This window comes from Astatotilapia calliptera, chromosome 12 (assembly GCF_964374335.1).
Source record: "Astatotilapia calliptera chromosome 12, fAstCal68.1, whole genome shotgun sequence".
Classification (NCBI taxonomy): Eukaryota; Metazoa; Chordata; class Actinopteri; order Cichliformes; family Cichlidae; genus Astatotilapia; species Astatotilapia calliptera.
The window spans coordinates 21663101-21679423 of record NC_137433.1 but is presented as its reverse complement, the minus strand read 5'-3'; the positions used below and the strand labels follow the sequence as shown (position 1 = coordinate 21679423).

Genomic DNA, 16323 nt, shown 5'->3' with positions numbered 1-16323 from the left:
GGGTTAATGGTGTATTGGTTCAGTTATTCCATTCTCCTATCCTCAGAGTTTAGTCTTTTTCTTGCTTGTTTGGTAGTTAAGATGTTCTGAGCTTAATTCCAATTCTAATTCACAATAATTTTATGCATCATAAAAAAAAATTCTATAAAATGTGTTGTCATTTAGCATGACATATTCTCTATAAAAACACCTTGTCATACATGATGAGTCCATGTAGATCACAAGTAAAGCCTCGCACATTTGGCCTTCTTACCAACTGTCAGACCTCAGTCTTTTCCTCATGGTTTCCTTCACACGTGCATACCCTACATCTTATTGATTCCATTTTCACATCTGGCCTGCTGTGAGCTCCCCGTCTTCCTGGACTGGCTCCTCCTCTCTGCCTCGAGTGCAGATGATGAGTTAGTCGGACAGGTGATAGGTCCTCTCCGTGAAAACTGGAGCAATAAAGAGAGATGTAACAATGCATACGGATGTGACCATGATGGCTAAAGCGTGAAAAGGGAGACGCTCAGATCACAGCTGCAGTGAATCTGATAACTTTGTATCTGTCTCTTCTGTCTGTCTGTCTGTCTTTTTGGCTATTTGCCTCCCAAAGGTCGTTCCTGCTTTGACTTGGCGGATTTCAAAAACTGGATATTGTTTACTTGACTTATTTTACAGTGGAAAAAAAATAATCAAGAGGTTTATGATTTACGATCTAGTTCAGTACTTACTAAAGTCACATCAATAGAGTGAGGCACCCAGCATGACTTTTCAGTGAATAAGAGTGAAACTAGCAAAAGTAAAAACAAGCAACAAAAAAAAAAGAAAAGAGTATTTAAAAATATTGTGGTGAAAAATAAAGAACAATGCGCACATAATTATTTTCAGTTTTTACTTTATTCACAGAAGTTAGATGAGAAGATAATGTCTCATTGCATGTTAGCTTAGCTTAGCATGAAGGGAGAAGAGACTGGAAGAAGCAGCTAGCAACCCTGGCTTTATTTTTAACCAGGTAACCTCAGTAAAACCACAGCGTAGACCTATAAACTTTGGACAAAGTTAAAAAAAAAAAAAAGACACTAATGAACTGCTTTCACATCTGGACAGAAGCTAACTATACCTCACTTTTTTCTCCACGTTTATGCTAAGCTGAGCTAACCAGCTGCTTTTTAACTGCAGAAATGTGTGGCATCAATCTTCTCATCTGACACTTTGGACAGAAAGGGAAGGAAATTCATGGATATTGAAACATGTCAGTGATTATTTAAAATCAGGTCCGCTATAGACTCCCCATCACCACAAAAACAAACGCGATTTCTATTTTTTAAAGTACTGTGTTTGCAGAAAATATTCCTTCAAACTTGAAATAAAAAGCAAGCAAAGGTTTATTCAAAAGCGACTCCAGGTTACTAAACAAAGCATACACTTGATCATACTAGAGTAACCCCTTTTCCTTTAGACCTCTGTCTGCCTGTGTCTGCATGGGACTTAGTTTGAGTCTTTAGAGGTAGCGTTGGTGCACCGAATGTGCTTTTGGGAGCCCTGATTCATTCCCTGTGACTCTGTCCCTCTCTTTGTTTTTCTCTGGTCATCTGCAGCCTAGCCGCCCCACTCTTCCTCCTTCTCACTTCCTCTCCGAACTCTGACCTCATGTTGACCTCTGACCCACATCTTAAGCTTTTATTTTTTGCGACAAATGCATTTTTCTTTTTTTTCTTTTTTTCCTGACTCTTGAAAACCCCACCTTTCTTAAGTGTCCACTCTGTGACAGATACCCCTCACACAGACTGTGTACTCAGCACCCACTGGGAGGGGGGAGGTGACCCTCACTCTCTCTCACTGTTTCTGTCTGTGTTCATCACCCTGTTTTATATTCCTCTTCCTCTCTTGCTGCTCTTCTCTGTTTCCCACTCCTTCCTTTCCCTCCTTTCCCATCCCTTTTTTTCCCTGCTCTCCTGCATGTCGGCATGTGAACAAGACTTCGCTCATTGCTCATCTCCCTCGTGTTTGCATGGAGGGCTCGCTCTGAGACTGGACTGTTGGAGATAAAGCTTCAAATGCTGCATCAGTGCCTAACGTTGCCTGACAAACAGACATGTGTCTTTGCATGGCATGTATACTGAGAATGACTACAGTCTGTCTCTGTTACTCCTCAATGATCTGTCTTAAAAGGGGATACAGAAAGGCCACAGACCTTTTTTTGTGAACTGTGTCTGCTGTTCATGTATGAATGCTGTGATCGTTTTGTGTGTCGCTAATTCTACGTAAACCGTGTCCATCTTATGTTGTGCAACTATCTATCTTTGATGTCTCTGTGAGTTTTGAGATGTTCAGTTTGAATTTGTTCTCCAACTGTTTCTAAATGTGCTCATTGATTACTGTGAAGTCTATATGTCTCTATGTGTGTATGTGTGCGTGTATCGGTGTGAGCATCTCTACGTGTTTTTTAAATGTTTTGTGGCTTCCACATACATATATGTGCCCGTTTACTGGGCAAAAATTGTATCGTTTATTTATAATAATATATATATATATATATATATATATATATATATATATATATATATATATATATATATATATATATATATATATATATATATATATATATATATGTTTCTGTACATACATCTGTCAGACACATTTTCCATATTTCACACTTTTTATTATTTTAAATTTTCTCCCCAGATCTCTTTCTTTTCTCGTTATTTACAAATCTACTGCCACAAAGTGAGAGGGATGACAAACTCAGTTAGTTACAAATTCACATTCTTATTTCCTCCTTTTTGGTCTTACCACAAAGCACAAACACAAAATATCCTAAAAGAAAGATAGATAGATAGATAGATAGATAGATAGATAGATAGATAGATAGATAGATAGATAGATAGATAGTCATGTTTATTTGGTTGATTTGGTTTTGAGTTCTTTGTCATTAGATCTTAATTCTAATAATCATATATTCAGGCATCAGGCAATCATATATGCATTTGAAGACTAAAAGTGAATATAATTGAAGCCTCTAAACTTTAAACCTCTTAAAGCAGATGCCCTGGTATCTTGTGGGACCTAAATAAACACCAAATGATTGTTTGAATCTTGTACAGTAGCACTGAAGTACTATAAATTTGATTGCAAGTGAAAATGAAACGCCTGCAGTGTATAGATGTTCTGTATCTGGTTTAGACTAAATCTTCATAAGTCAAAGAACTACATCACAAACTAGAAGTCAGAGTTTATCATCAACTGTACATAACTGAAAGCAGTTGGGATGTGAAAAAGAAAGTAGGACAAGGGTCTTTTCGATGGCTTGGTGTCTCAAATATCGCCTGCACTCTCAGCAGTACTCTACTGCTGGCCATGAATCAAGTTACAGCAGCCTGCACTCTGCAGCTTTCTTACCACTGTACAGTACATACGCATGGTCTCTCTCTCTCTCTCTCTCTCTCTCTCTCTCTCTCTCGCTCTCTCTGAGTCAAACATTAAGGAGAATCATTTCCTCTGCTTCCTGTAATCTATGTGCTGCATATGGATAGTATGTCCTTTAGTGCTCAGTCATACTGATACTCATGTTTTGCTTTACCTGCATTACCATTTTTTTCAATTTGTTCACATATTTATGTTGTAAAGGTTTATCACTCTTTACAAATTTAGTATAATCAGGTTAGAAAATATAAATGTTAATATTCGCAAAATAGACTTAGGTGTAGTCTTCATCTAGATTTTCTTTCATTTTTAGCATGTTACATGAAGTTACTACTGCAATATTTTTTAATGCTTTCTGGGACATTGTACTCAGTTGTGCCAGGTCTGGTTTCATAAGAAAGAAAGAAAAAGAAAAAAAAAACATATTTTATCGAAGGTTGTTCAGAAGACGGCTGTAGGAGTGACCTGAGTCCGCAGCTCATTACTAACACAAAGTTTTACTAAATTATATATTTGCACTTGAAATTTGTTTGAGGCAGCAACATTGTGGCTTTCCTAGCAGAAGAAAATTGAAGTCTGTTGTAATTTGTTTGCATAAATTTGAATACTACTATGTTTTATCTTTACATAGTTGTGTTATATTGAATGCACTGTAAAAACAGTATGAGTCAGTGAGAGAGCAGCTGTGTGAAGAATGCGTGCGTGTATGCGAGAAAATGCGATTGCCTGCGAGCATGCCATCCAGCCTGACACCGGTATTAACCTGCCTGTTTCTGAGTGGGTTTGAGTGCATGCATATACAAGTGTGAGCGTATGTGAGTGCTGGTGTGGGTGTGAGACAGAGTGGGTGTGTGTTTGTGTGTCCCTGCTGGACAGGTGTCAATAATCCCTCTCCGTCTCCCTGCAGGTGGCAGCCAGCAGAGCAGCATCAGCCACTGCCGGCCTCGAACCCCAGTCTCAGCCTACTGGTTCAGCTGGCTGTGTCTGCTGCTGCTACCGCTGCTGCTCTGCTACTGTCAGCGCTGGCTGATTGAGCTTGACAGCCTCTCTTCTAAAAGCTGCCCTTGCTCTCATGACCTTAGCTCCTTGCACCTTTATTCTAGCTCTTATTGTCTTGGCCCTCCACTCCCTCCATCCCCACTCCTTTCCCATTTGTCCCTTCAGCCTCCTCTACTCCTCCCCTAAATGCCCAGCTACTGGCCAGGGGAACTTACCCCCCCTCCCAGGGTCCTGATGCTGTGGGGGGTGAGGTGGGGAGCGAGGCGGGGGGCCGGGTGTCAGTGTGCCTCTCTCTGTCTCGCTCCAGGTTATGGGCTGCCGCAGGAAGAGCTTCTCTCACCAGCTTCCATGCAGTACAGCCTGCCCTCCCCGCTGGGTGCTGAGCCTTACTGGCAGGAGGTCTCCAGCCTGGACTGTGCACCTATTGCCACCACAGAAGAAGACACCCTGATGGAGATGTCTGATGTACAGGTGTGGCCCTCAGGCAACAGCCCTTCCTTGGTGGCTGTGGAGGACTCCTCGCTGGAATGCAGCAATGCTGACGATTCGGAGGGTCTGCTGGGGCTGCCGTATGGAAGTCTAGGTCGGCCGGCCAGTCAGGCCAGCGCAGCCAGCGGAGGGGGTGGGGTGCTGAGTGGCTCCATTGAGCTGCCCGAAGACGATTCAGAGATGGGCGTTGACTCGCTCAGCACCACCACACCAGCTTCGCTCGGGGGTACCATCGCTGGGATCAATCTTAACGGGCTGAACAATGGTCAGGGGTCAGAGGCGAGTTCAGAGGCATCAGCCGTCACAAGCACGACTGGTGGTGATGGAACTGGAGGAGGAGGAGGAGGCGGGATGGGCTCAGAGGAAGGGCTTTCTCTTGTTGCAGGACAGCAAAGGGTGTATGCTCGGTTGAGTGAGTCAACTGGTCTGAGCAGTGCTGCAGATCGGAATGGAGACAGGTGAGTACGAGCTCTGTATGCCTCTCAGTTGGTGTGACGTCATATAACCTGGGGCTATAAAACACTATCAGTAAATATTTATGATGTACCACCTCCTAATGAATTCATTGATCTCTTTTCAGGTCAGGCAATGGGGGAAACGGTGGTGGTGGAGGATCTTTCCTTTCTTACCTGCAGGAGCAGACAGGCCCGGGATGGATCCCTGTCACTGACCCTACTCAGGCTTGGGTGGGCAATCAGTCTAAACCCAGGCAAACCATGGAAACCATGATGTCATCAGTGCGTAACGCTGTGGATGGAGACCCTTCCCGAATGTCCCAGGAGGCCTTGCTTCAGCCTGTGAGGGACATGGGGCACTCTGAGATCTTAAGGGGGCACTTCAGAGGTACCCAACCATTTGAGAAGGGTTTGGGCTTTCCACACAGGGTACCAGAGCTGAGGGCCTGGGATGATGTCCGCCTGAAGGGCCAGGTGAGCACGTTAAACCACCCGTGCAAATTTAAAGTGGTCACAGTGAGTAGGATTACTCCTTTTACCATGTCTGGCAAACATTTTAGTCTGAACCAAATTAATGAACAACCGTATTTATAGTTAAACTGCATTTAGCAAATTCTTGTGGTGTAAACAAAAAAGGCGAACTGCTCCAGCAGAGGTAAACCTGGGAGAAACAGTGTGATACAGCAAAATCATTACAGTGTTATACACACAAGCGGTTGCTTTCATACTTCCTCTGCTAGAAGTCACCATTTAAAACCTCACTAATCAGAATTATGTTATGTCGATCCTGGAATCATACAGCAAACGTAAACACACAGCCAAGAACACACACAGTGGTCTTAGGCCCAATTTGGGCACAAACAGCGTGTCCAGCCAAATATAGAAAGCGCTCTCACTCGTCAACCCGCGTTACACGATCCCAACCTCAGTCATTCCCACATGTTAACTTTCTGGCACAACACAGACACATCACACTGTATGGGACAATCTCAGCTGTGAGACTGTGAGAGAACAAAAATAGAGCCTTTCAGAGCCTTTGTGGGCTTCATGCCTCTTGTGGGTCATAATGATACCCAAAAAGCACATTTAGCGTAATTTGGAGGCGGTGGCAGCTGCATAATAGATTCTATGATTGTTTTAGGAGAAATTTGTTGTGTAGGCTGTAGTTAGAGCATGTGTGAGAAGTTTCTTAGTGTTCTTACCACAGCGCACAGAGCCGTTCTGATGGAGGTATTTAAAGCTCACAGATCACATGGTCAAAAAGTGAGGGAGGTGGGAATAGAAGCCTCCCAAGATTGCTTTTGGTTGGATCTGGTGTCTTTGACTGGATAGTTGTGACTCGACGCTAGGAAGGAGAAAGAGACGTGGGGAGAAAAGGGCCCACGGCCCCAGCAAATGGAGGGCAGAAATGAAATGAAAACACCAGTTTGGCTGAACCAGTGACAAAAGAGGGCTGCAGCTGTTACCTTCTCCCTTAGCTAAGAGAAGTGTGAGAAGCAGGAGTCACCACCAGCTACGGGACTGAGGCTGCAGTCGTGCGTTGCTCTGTGCCAACCGTGTTGATTTACTGGGGATCAAAGTGGGGCAATGTGGGCCCTAGTTACCGAACTCCTCTTTAGCTTCGTGCTGCTGGCGTTCCTGGTGATCAGCTGTCAGAATGTCCTCCACATAGCCAGTGGCTCGGTGCGGTCGGTGCTCACCTACATACACACTCAGCTGGACCACGAGCTTGGTGAAATCGAGGGAGTACCCGACGAAGAGGAGAACGTCACCACCAGAATCGTCCGCCGTAGAGTCATTCTTAAGGTACAACAAAACTGAGATCCACGAATTTGAAGAAAGGATCTTAGTGGCAGAAGAGAGAAAAAAGAAATGAAAGAGCAGGGGGGAATCACTGCTGCTGAACTCTTGGATGATGCAGTGTATTTAAGAAAAGTTGAAAGTGATACAGGATAGGTTTGTGGTGAGTTATTTGACTGGTTTTACTGAGAGGAGTGGGAAGGTGCAGCATTATGGACACAAGTAATCGTGGCATACAATGATGGGATTTCATCAATGTTTGTTTGTTTCTATGACAATATCAAATGACTGAGGATGCAACTAAATATATCTTCTGCTTTTATAGATATACTGTAAATAGATTGTCTTCAGCTCAACAAGTTTGGACTCCAGTTCTATAAAAAGTTCTCATTGGCTCTTTGCCATTTCCTTCTTATTGTATCTCAAACTCTATAAAACAGCACATTTTTTATTTATTCTGTTAAGTACACTGAAAATCACACTGAGATTTGGTGGATTATGATATAATTGAAATTATGTACAAAGCATATAATAGATAAATTTCCCTTAATATCCAGAAAGCTTTTAAAATGAGGGATAATAAATACAAATGAAAAGGATATTATGTTTCTGAAAAATCCAAGGCCGGAGCCAGTATGAAATTTCATTGTGTATCTGTTACACAGATTAAACCTAAAGTGCACAGCATACTGAAACTGCTTAAAAGTTGTATAGAAATAACATAATTATTCTGTATGATAACTGATGCTCTAGATACAAATAGTTCATATATAGCTGGATTTGACATGAATAGTTGGTTGTTTCTTCTTTTTTGGTGACTTTGTATTTAAATCTGAGGTTAAAGATGTAGTTGATTTACTTTTCCTTACACGTTGATTGTTTTATTATGGGTAGGTGTTACATAAGCTGTAGCTTTGGACTTGCACCCTTTAGGTTTGTCACTTCTTTTTTTAATTATTATTTAGTTTCATGTGTGATATAAATTGAGATAAAGATCAATTTTAGAGTTTCATACAGGCCTCCACATGCTCGACCTTCACTCGTTCTTAGGCCGAGCGTCCGGCTTCAGGAATTTCTTTGAACTTATAAATAGCTCTAAAGACATGCTGCTATTATAGGGGGCTGTAACACTGTTGTGTAGTAATGAACCTCATCAATTGTAACTATAAGTGATAAGATCCCCACTGTTAGATTTACTTTCTCTCTCACAAGCAACCTCACCCGCTCCTCACCTATCTGCCATGCAAACAGCGCTGCAGCAACGGCTGTTTTAACTGCCTTTATTGCCACAGTTCAAAACGTTTATGGTTACAAAAAAGCTTTTCTCTGTCCTCAGGGTGATGAGGTTGAAGATCTTCCTGGGGAGCAAGTGAGCGAGGAACATTTCACGGATGAACATGGAAACATTGTCACAAAAAAGGTCAGCCATTTAAATTGCGTCCATGAACACGAATGTCTCCGTTTTCACTTTTTTATCGTGTTTTATCATCACAACACTTTCACGGATCTTTTTACGGAACGATTATTAAACTAATAATCATGACAAAGTTGTTCATCGCACATGACACTGCAAAATCCACGCTTTGTTTTCCCCCAGCATATTTCACCGATCCAGTCTTTTTCACTGCCTTTTCCACACTCTCTGCTCTCGCCCATCACTCTCTCCCACCCTTCTGTGTGCGATTGTGTGCGCGTGTGTCTGCGATAGATCGTGCGCAAGGTGGTGCGCAGAGGGAAGGGATCAGGTGAGGAGGGGTTTCAGGAGGTGAGCGTGGAAGGCTCGCTGCAGGACGCCAACGAGCTGGACGCCGATGCTGAGCAGTTCATGAGCTACGCCGTCTTGGGTCGGGACAGCAGCAAGGTGGGCTTCTGATCTGCAGACGAAGCTCTCTGTCTCGCCTGGAGCTTCCGTGATGACCTCGGGTGTGCGGCCAGCCTGCAAAGCCTAAATGCTCTGAATTAGATCAGATGATACATACCCTGTTTTATTTAAATCCATGTAGTATCTGGGGTCTGTGCTGCAGTAAGTTTTAACGTTTCATCTCACTGTGGATTCCCAGGCATCCCCCAACGGTCCTTGTGCAACTTAACCTGCATAAGCACAAGTTTGTTTGTGATCTTGGAAAATAAAGGTTAGGCATTTTCCACTATGTGTCAGGACTAAATTGCAACAGAAGACAGAGGGACGTGTATTTGATTAATTGCCTGATTGCTGACTTTCCATAACATTAATCTCCACCCATATACTTCGCTCTCATGCTCATTATCTGCATGTAAGAGAACAACTGGATCCACTCTGCTCAGGTGCTCTGATTTTTTAAGAGGCTCACAGTAGATCAGTTCATGAGCGTTTCACTGTTTTGGTCATCACTAAACCACAAATGCAGTTCATCTGGGGGGGGGGGGTTCTTGCACATTAATGAGTGAATGAACTTATAGTGGTTCCTTGCAGTGTTTCTTTCTCCCTGTCAGTTATCTCACTGAGCAACTGAATAAGGTTCATAGTCCTTTAACTGTGAAAGTGTGCCTTAATCAGTCAAAAACCAAGTTGAGGTCAAATATTAATTGCATTGAGTAAGTTGAGGTTCAATACACCAGACGCAGAGATTAACAGGGTTGTTGTGATTGTGTGAAATTTCCTGAAACTGCTGTGTTATGTGGCCTAGCCCATCCATTTGAAGCTTAAGAACGCTTTTCAAAAAGTTCTTTGCAAATTTTATCTGACATTACTCTGAACCACCACCTGGCTTTCCATCTGCCACCCACCACTTCTGTCCTTGCTTGACTGTTTATACATTATTACTTCCTTTTTTTCCTCTTTTTATTTCCTCTTTTGTCCCTCACATTTCTGTTTCACTTCCTGTCTTGTGCTCCCTGTTTGTATGCCCTCGTTTTTTTCGTGTGACACTGTCTGCCTCCTCTGTGGGTTTGTTTCTCTCTCTCTCTCTCTCTCCTTTGTTTTACCCTCCCTTACTAATATTACCTCAACCTCTTGTTCTGCTCCTGTCATCCAACTTATTCTAAATCCTCGCACCTGTTCTGCGGTCAACCCCCTCCCCCACCCTCTGATGTAGCCCGATACTGTGGATGTGAAGAAAGGTGCTCAGATAGTGAAATGTGCCAGTCTGCGGAGAGTTAAGCAGTGAGGCAGACTGAGTGCTGCGTCCCCGCAGGTAGGGGACTGACCCACAGTGCTTCCTCTGACCTGTGAACAACACCATTTAATCCAGTCTGTCTGGATTAAATGCATCTGAATGTACATTTAATTCAATAATTACTAATGTTATGACATATGGTGTGACGCTGGCGCAGCTAAATGACACCTAAATCTTTAATAGTTCAAATATAAATGACACACATGAACGCATATAAAAAGGAAAAAGATACAGATGTAATTTTTGTGTGTGTGTGCATTAGGGGGAAAAAAGTGCTGTCAGGAAAACTCTAAATGCTTGAAAAATGATTTGGTAGCTCTTGCAAATGTCTGCTGTGTCTAATACAAACTGCAATCGATTTAGATTTGGAGTTTTAGTTAGTACAAATCCAGGTGATGTACACTCACCGGATACTTTGGTAGGTACACCTTGCTAATACTGGCTCGGGCCCCCTTTTGCCTTCTGAACTGCCTTAATTCTTTGGGGCACAGATTCAACAAGATCCTGGAAACATTTCTCAGAGATTTTGGTCCATATTGACATGACAGCATCTCACAGTTGCTGCAGATTTGTTAATTGCTCAGCCATGATGTGAATCTCCTGCTCCACTGAGCTTTGTTATTATCAGCCTTTAGAAGATGGATACCTTGTGATCATAAAGGGATGGAAATGGTCAGAAACAATACTGTGGTAGGATGTGGCATTTAATTAATGCATTTGATACTATGGGGCCCAATGCGTGCCAAGAAAATGTCCCCCATCATTACACCACCAGCAGCAACTGTGATCCATTGATACAAGGCAAGATGTATCTATGTTTTCATGGAGTTTACACCAAATTTTTACCCTGCCATTCAAATCCTGCTGCAGAAATCAAGAAATTTTTCCAAACTTCTATTGTTAGACTCTAGAGAGCCAATGCGAATCACTTTTCTGTTTTTAACTGACAGTAACTAAAAACTACAGCACCCAGAGGGGTCTTCTGCTGCTGTAGTCCACCCGCTTTGAGGTTTGACATGTTGTGTGTTCAGAGATGCTCTTCTGTGTATCTCGGTTGTAACGAGTGGTTATTTGAGACACTGTAGACAACTGATGAACTTGAAACAGTCTGGCCATTCTCCTCTGACCTCTGGCATCAACAAAACATTTTCACACAGAGAACCTAACATTTTTTCAAGCATACTTTGTAAACGTTGCACATGTTTGAATGGGAAGATCAGCAGTTGCTGAAGAACTCAGTCCAGCACATCTGGCATGAATAACCATGCTACGTTCAAAGTCACTTAAATCAACTTTCTTCCTCATTCTAATCCTCAGTTTGAAATTCATTAGGTTTTAGCAACCTTGCCTACATGAATTCCTTTAGATATTTGTGCTAACACTATCTAATAAAGTGGCCGGTGAGTGTATGAACTATCTAGAAACAGTTAGTGTTTGGAATTAATCGATATATTAATGACTGATGATCCAATAATGCTTTTTAATGTCATCTTTTTTCTATTTGTTTTTTTACCTCTTGAGTTTAGCTTAAATAAACCATAGGAATGATCTCCTGACAAACACTTTGCCGTATTTACATCAGAGTATGAAGTAAAATGTATGAATAATTAAAAATTTCCTATCAAGTCTGTTCTTTCTATGATATATATATATAAAATTGTCCATAAGCAAAAATTGAACACAAATATTATTTCATACGTTTGATGGAAAGAGATTGTTAGTGTGGCAGTACATCAACCACACTGTATACTGCTTTAGTTACTTTTGTCAGACATGCTGTGAAACACCGTAAAAAGGCTGGTGCAATGTGCACTCAGCGAAGAGAGATCGTAAAATGACAGCGCCCAAGGTCAAAGCTGTAAGGCATCTTGTGTGGAGAAATGGAGCCACTATAATGTGTGTGCGTGCGTACGTGCGTGTGTGTGTCTTGCCCTCACTAACGTAAATGCCATGACATTCCTGAGCTTGTTGATATTTCCAGTGACTCGCTGCTGAATGTTAAACCACTGCTGGCCCCCATTTGCGTGTAAATCTTTGGCAGAACTAACGTGTCGTTGAGTCTTTGAACGTTACGAGGATCAGCTGAAGGGAACTGAAAAACGTTCAGTCACTATAAAGCAGTATAGTAGCATAACCAGGATTCAAAGGCACTCACATTAGCACTGGCTTGTTGCTGTTTGCATGCCACCTGTGTTGCACGGTAGCAGGACGATCGAGAGGCTTGTAAATCACTGCAGTTCTCTCTCTCTCCTCAGAGTTCTCCGCAGGATTCAACCCCTTCACCAAAACCATCCTACATGAACACATGACCAGCAGCAGCTGACGGGAGGAAGACCACACATCAGAAGGCAAACGGATGGAAATGAAGAGAAACCAACTCAAAGACAACCACGGTGGCTATGGCAACTATCAGCACGCACCAGAAGAAAAAGGATACAGATTTTCTTGTAGTTTTTATTACTTTTTTTTTTTTTAAGAAATGGTGGGAAAAAAATATCTACTACTAGGCTAGAAGCATGATTTCGTATAAAACAAAAACCAGACAGACAAAAAAAATCAAAAACAACAAAAAAAAAAGAAACTAGCAACCAAAACGTGCTTCCTGTTATCTGTATCAGCATGAGTGACTGCTGCCGCATGGCCTGTGTTTAACTACAAATACCGAGGGAATGCAGGGGCGGGTTAAAAGGGTGGGGCGGGATGGGGAGGAGACACCGCTTAATGGGACGGGCATGCAATGTAGGCTACCACCGGCCCATTTTCTAACCCAGTGGTGAAGAGTTTAACTTAAGAAAAAGAGACACTAAAATACTGAGAATTACGTCATCTCTAGGCAACTGTTACCCCCTCCTCCTCCATGCTGCACTCAATCAGCACCACAAACTAGTTTCACACCTGGCCGAGTGGTCTCTAAGTCCAGTAAAGCTACAATTATCGCCCCAGGATATCAGTGTTGTGTACATAATATTGTATGCACTAAAATGCTCTTACGTGACTGTGTGTTACGCGTGTTGTTTCTGTTACTAGATCCCTATGCGATGCAACTGATGCTGCTGTTTCAGGTACATGAGAAATTCCTCCCTGTTTTTTTTTTTCTTGTTTGGTTTCATTTGCTCAGAATCTATATATTATTATTCTATATCTTGAGATCTTTGTGGGTAAAAGAACATACCGTTGTGTCGCTCTGCCTGTTTTAAATCGTTGGATTTGCGTGTGTATGTGCGTGTGTGTGTGTCCGGATGTTTCGTTGTGATTTTCACGCGCTTTCATTGTTTCCGTTCCACATGTCTGACTGTAGAGGAAGATGTTCTTTAAGTCATTTCCTGTACCGTGGGGATTTTTCAGCTTTGGGAGGCGGGTTTACAGCAGGAACCTGCCTCGCCAAACTTTGATCAAAGTGGCTTGCCTTGTGGAGAGGAAGGTAAAGAGATATATATGTACAAGTGAAAGATTATCACAAGAGATTAACCTGCTCTTTCATCCTACTCCTCTGCCTTTTTCTTGTCCCCACTGTGCTGTATCCTCATGAGGTTTGTGTTAATGTCTGAGCTAAAATCCCGATACCTCTGCTTATCACCCAACCTCCATCTCTCATCCCCTAGCCTCTACAGTCAGCCTCTCAGAGTAGATGTAGCAGTCCCGTCCACCTTCCACTGGGATGCAGGATCCCACCTTCAGCTCGTACAGTAGCTGCGTCTGTTTGACCTCATCGCACAGTATATGACACCACCCCACGAGGTGCGCTTACAGACCATCTCACAGCCACCAGAAGATGTCACTCGATGAGGGTAAAGTAGCTGAAACGGAATCATGTAGCACTAGTTTTACTGGATGAAGCGATGTGCGTTGCGTTTAGGGTCGAGGACGTGTTGAGCTTCGATGTTTGTCTCCTTGGCGGTTCTTCAGTGTGTAGCAAAGACAGTCACCAATCACTGTGATGAGAAACTGTAATACTGACCCGTAACTGTGAGCCTGACCCGTCCAGAAGCATGTCTCTTGTTCCGCTCCTTTCTTTAGTCTTCTTGTCACGATTTGCTGTCTTAACTGTACTCCAGAAGTAGAAGCAATAACTGCTTTAAATGGAAAGGATTATTCATGTGTGTGTGTATGTGTGTGTGTGTGTGTGTGTGAGCGAGAGAGTGACAGAGGAGGGAGGATTTTAGGATCACAGCTTGCGTTCTTCCTGAACTTTCAGCTTTATTCTACTTCTCACTTTACTCAGAAATGATGTCAGTACATTAGCGTCCTGCATTTTATCCTTTTGCCTCTCTAGAAAAGAAAACTTTAAGTATACTGGTGTGGCTCCATGCCAGCCATTGCATCTGCAAAGTGCCCGCTGTTTGTTTTTGTTACTCATCTGGGAATGTAGGTGTGTTCAGCCTGTTTTTAAACCTTAATAACATTCATATGCACCTTGAAAGAAATCCTGAGTGTGTTTTGCGTGTGTGCGAGTGTGTGAGCGCGTGGTGTGATTTAAATATCACATACTCAGTCCTGGATATTGGGACAAGTTAAAGTTGTGATAATATCACAGGAAGTAATATTGCAAATGGACAAAGACTATATGTGTAATTCTAAATCACATATTTTTAAAGGTTTATTTACCTCAATAAGTGTGCCATCTCACATTATATCAATAACCAATACATGCATTTCTTTCAAATGTTGCGTCAGACATTGAATGCTTTTATTATAGACAAATATGTAAGTCACAAAAATGTTGCAATAAGCACCCATAAATAAGTGTTTAGTATGGCTTCTCACAGCCATGAGATGATGAATGTAAAGTCTTGGTATACTGTGAGTCTTGTTATGACGTAGTCATCCGTGTTGGCTCTATACTTCAGTAGATAATAGGGTATTCACTCTATTGTTTCAGCTCAATGTCTGCTGTTGATTATCATAAATATGACTTCATTCTCATTTCATCACAAACATGCACAGATGGTGGTAGATTTTAAAGAGCAAAGCCTCGAATTTTTAAAAAAAATCTTTTTTGACATGTTAACAAATATCCCTTCATGAGGTATTATTGTTATTTTATTAGCTTAATAAAGGTCAGATGTAAAAAAAAAAAAAAAAAGTTGTGCCCCCTTATATCAATCACAGCATATGATTTGCTCTTTAAGGGCTCATATGTTTAGATTGTTTTCTGCTGATGTCAGGCTCAGAGCCAGATGGGAACTGGTTAAAGAAGATAGACGGAGTTATGGGGGAGGCTTGGTGGCTTCGAAGGCTAGTCTTCAAGAGGACATGCATTTTCCCTCAACACAGCCCACCCCCTGACATTTTTATGCCCTTTTACCAAATATGAGACTGAGCCAATCTTAAGACTTCCACGTGGTGACCGTTTGGACGTGGTCAGACGGGAGTCCGACTAAGTGAGAGCGAGAGAGAGTCGAGGTTACATCAGAAAAAAAGCACTGCACTGAGGGACTACTGAGATGATGCCATGCACCAAGTTCATGCAAAAATATTAACTGTTGCAAAAACTAGAGAACACATGTATATTCCTTTAGAATGGATTGAAGACATTATTAATGCAATAGCATATTACTCAATACTAAGGAATGCAACTGCGCACATGCACAGAAAATGTTTTTAACATAAAAGGCTATATATATGAGATATATGAAAATATATATATAAATATATATATTTATTTAGAATGCTATGCACCCTTACTTGTCAACTGGGATTCTAGTTATGTTATGGATGTACTTTTAGCATCATACAGCTGTAGCTACCAAGAGACTGTTGAGTTCTGGGTAATGCCTGCAAAATGGGGATAAATAGGGTTCTTGTGGGTATTTTAACTTGTTTTGTCTGCTTTTTTATTGTTATGGAGAGTCAATCATGGATTTAAAATATGTAAAAGCCTTTTAATCCAATCAAATCCGAAGACATCTACTGACAATTTACTCTGTACACCAGCTCAACATTTACAAAATTAATAAAGAAATGAAATGTCTTTGTGTATATTGTGTGTGATTTTCTGTGTGGCACGTCATCCA

General features: G+C 41.9%; 1 protein-coding gene across 1 annotated transcript in view; it reads left to right on the top strand.

Moving 5' to 3' along the window:
• ank1a (ankyrin 1, erythrocytic a) overlaps positions 1-12903 on the top strand; it is an 83722-nt gene extending 70819 nt beyond the window's left edge. Inside the window, exons 40-45 of the mRNA XM_026187581.2 lie at positions 4718-5357; positions 5480-5828; positions 8491-8574; positions 8863-9015; positions 10229-10327; positions 12565-12903. Coding sequence (XP_026043366.2) covers positions 4718-5357; positions 5480-5828; positions 8491-8574; positions 8863-9015; positions 10229-10300 — 1298 coding nt within the window. The 3' untranslated portion in view covers positions 10301-10327; positions 12565-12903. The remainder of the gene's footprint in view (positions 1-4717; positions 5358-5479; positions 5829-8490; positions 8575-8862; positions 9016-10228; positions 10328-12564) is intronic.
• Positions 12904-16323: the final 3420 nt, after the last annotated feature.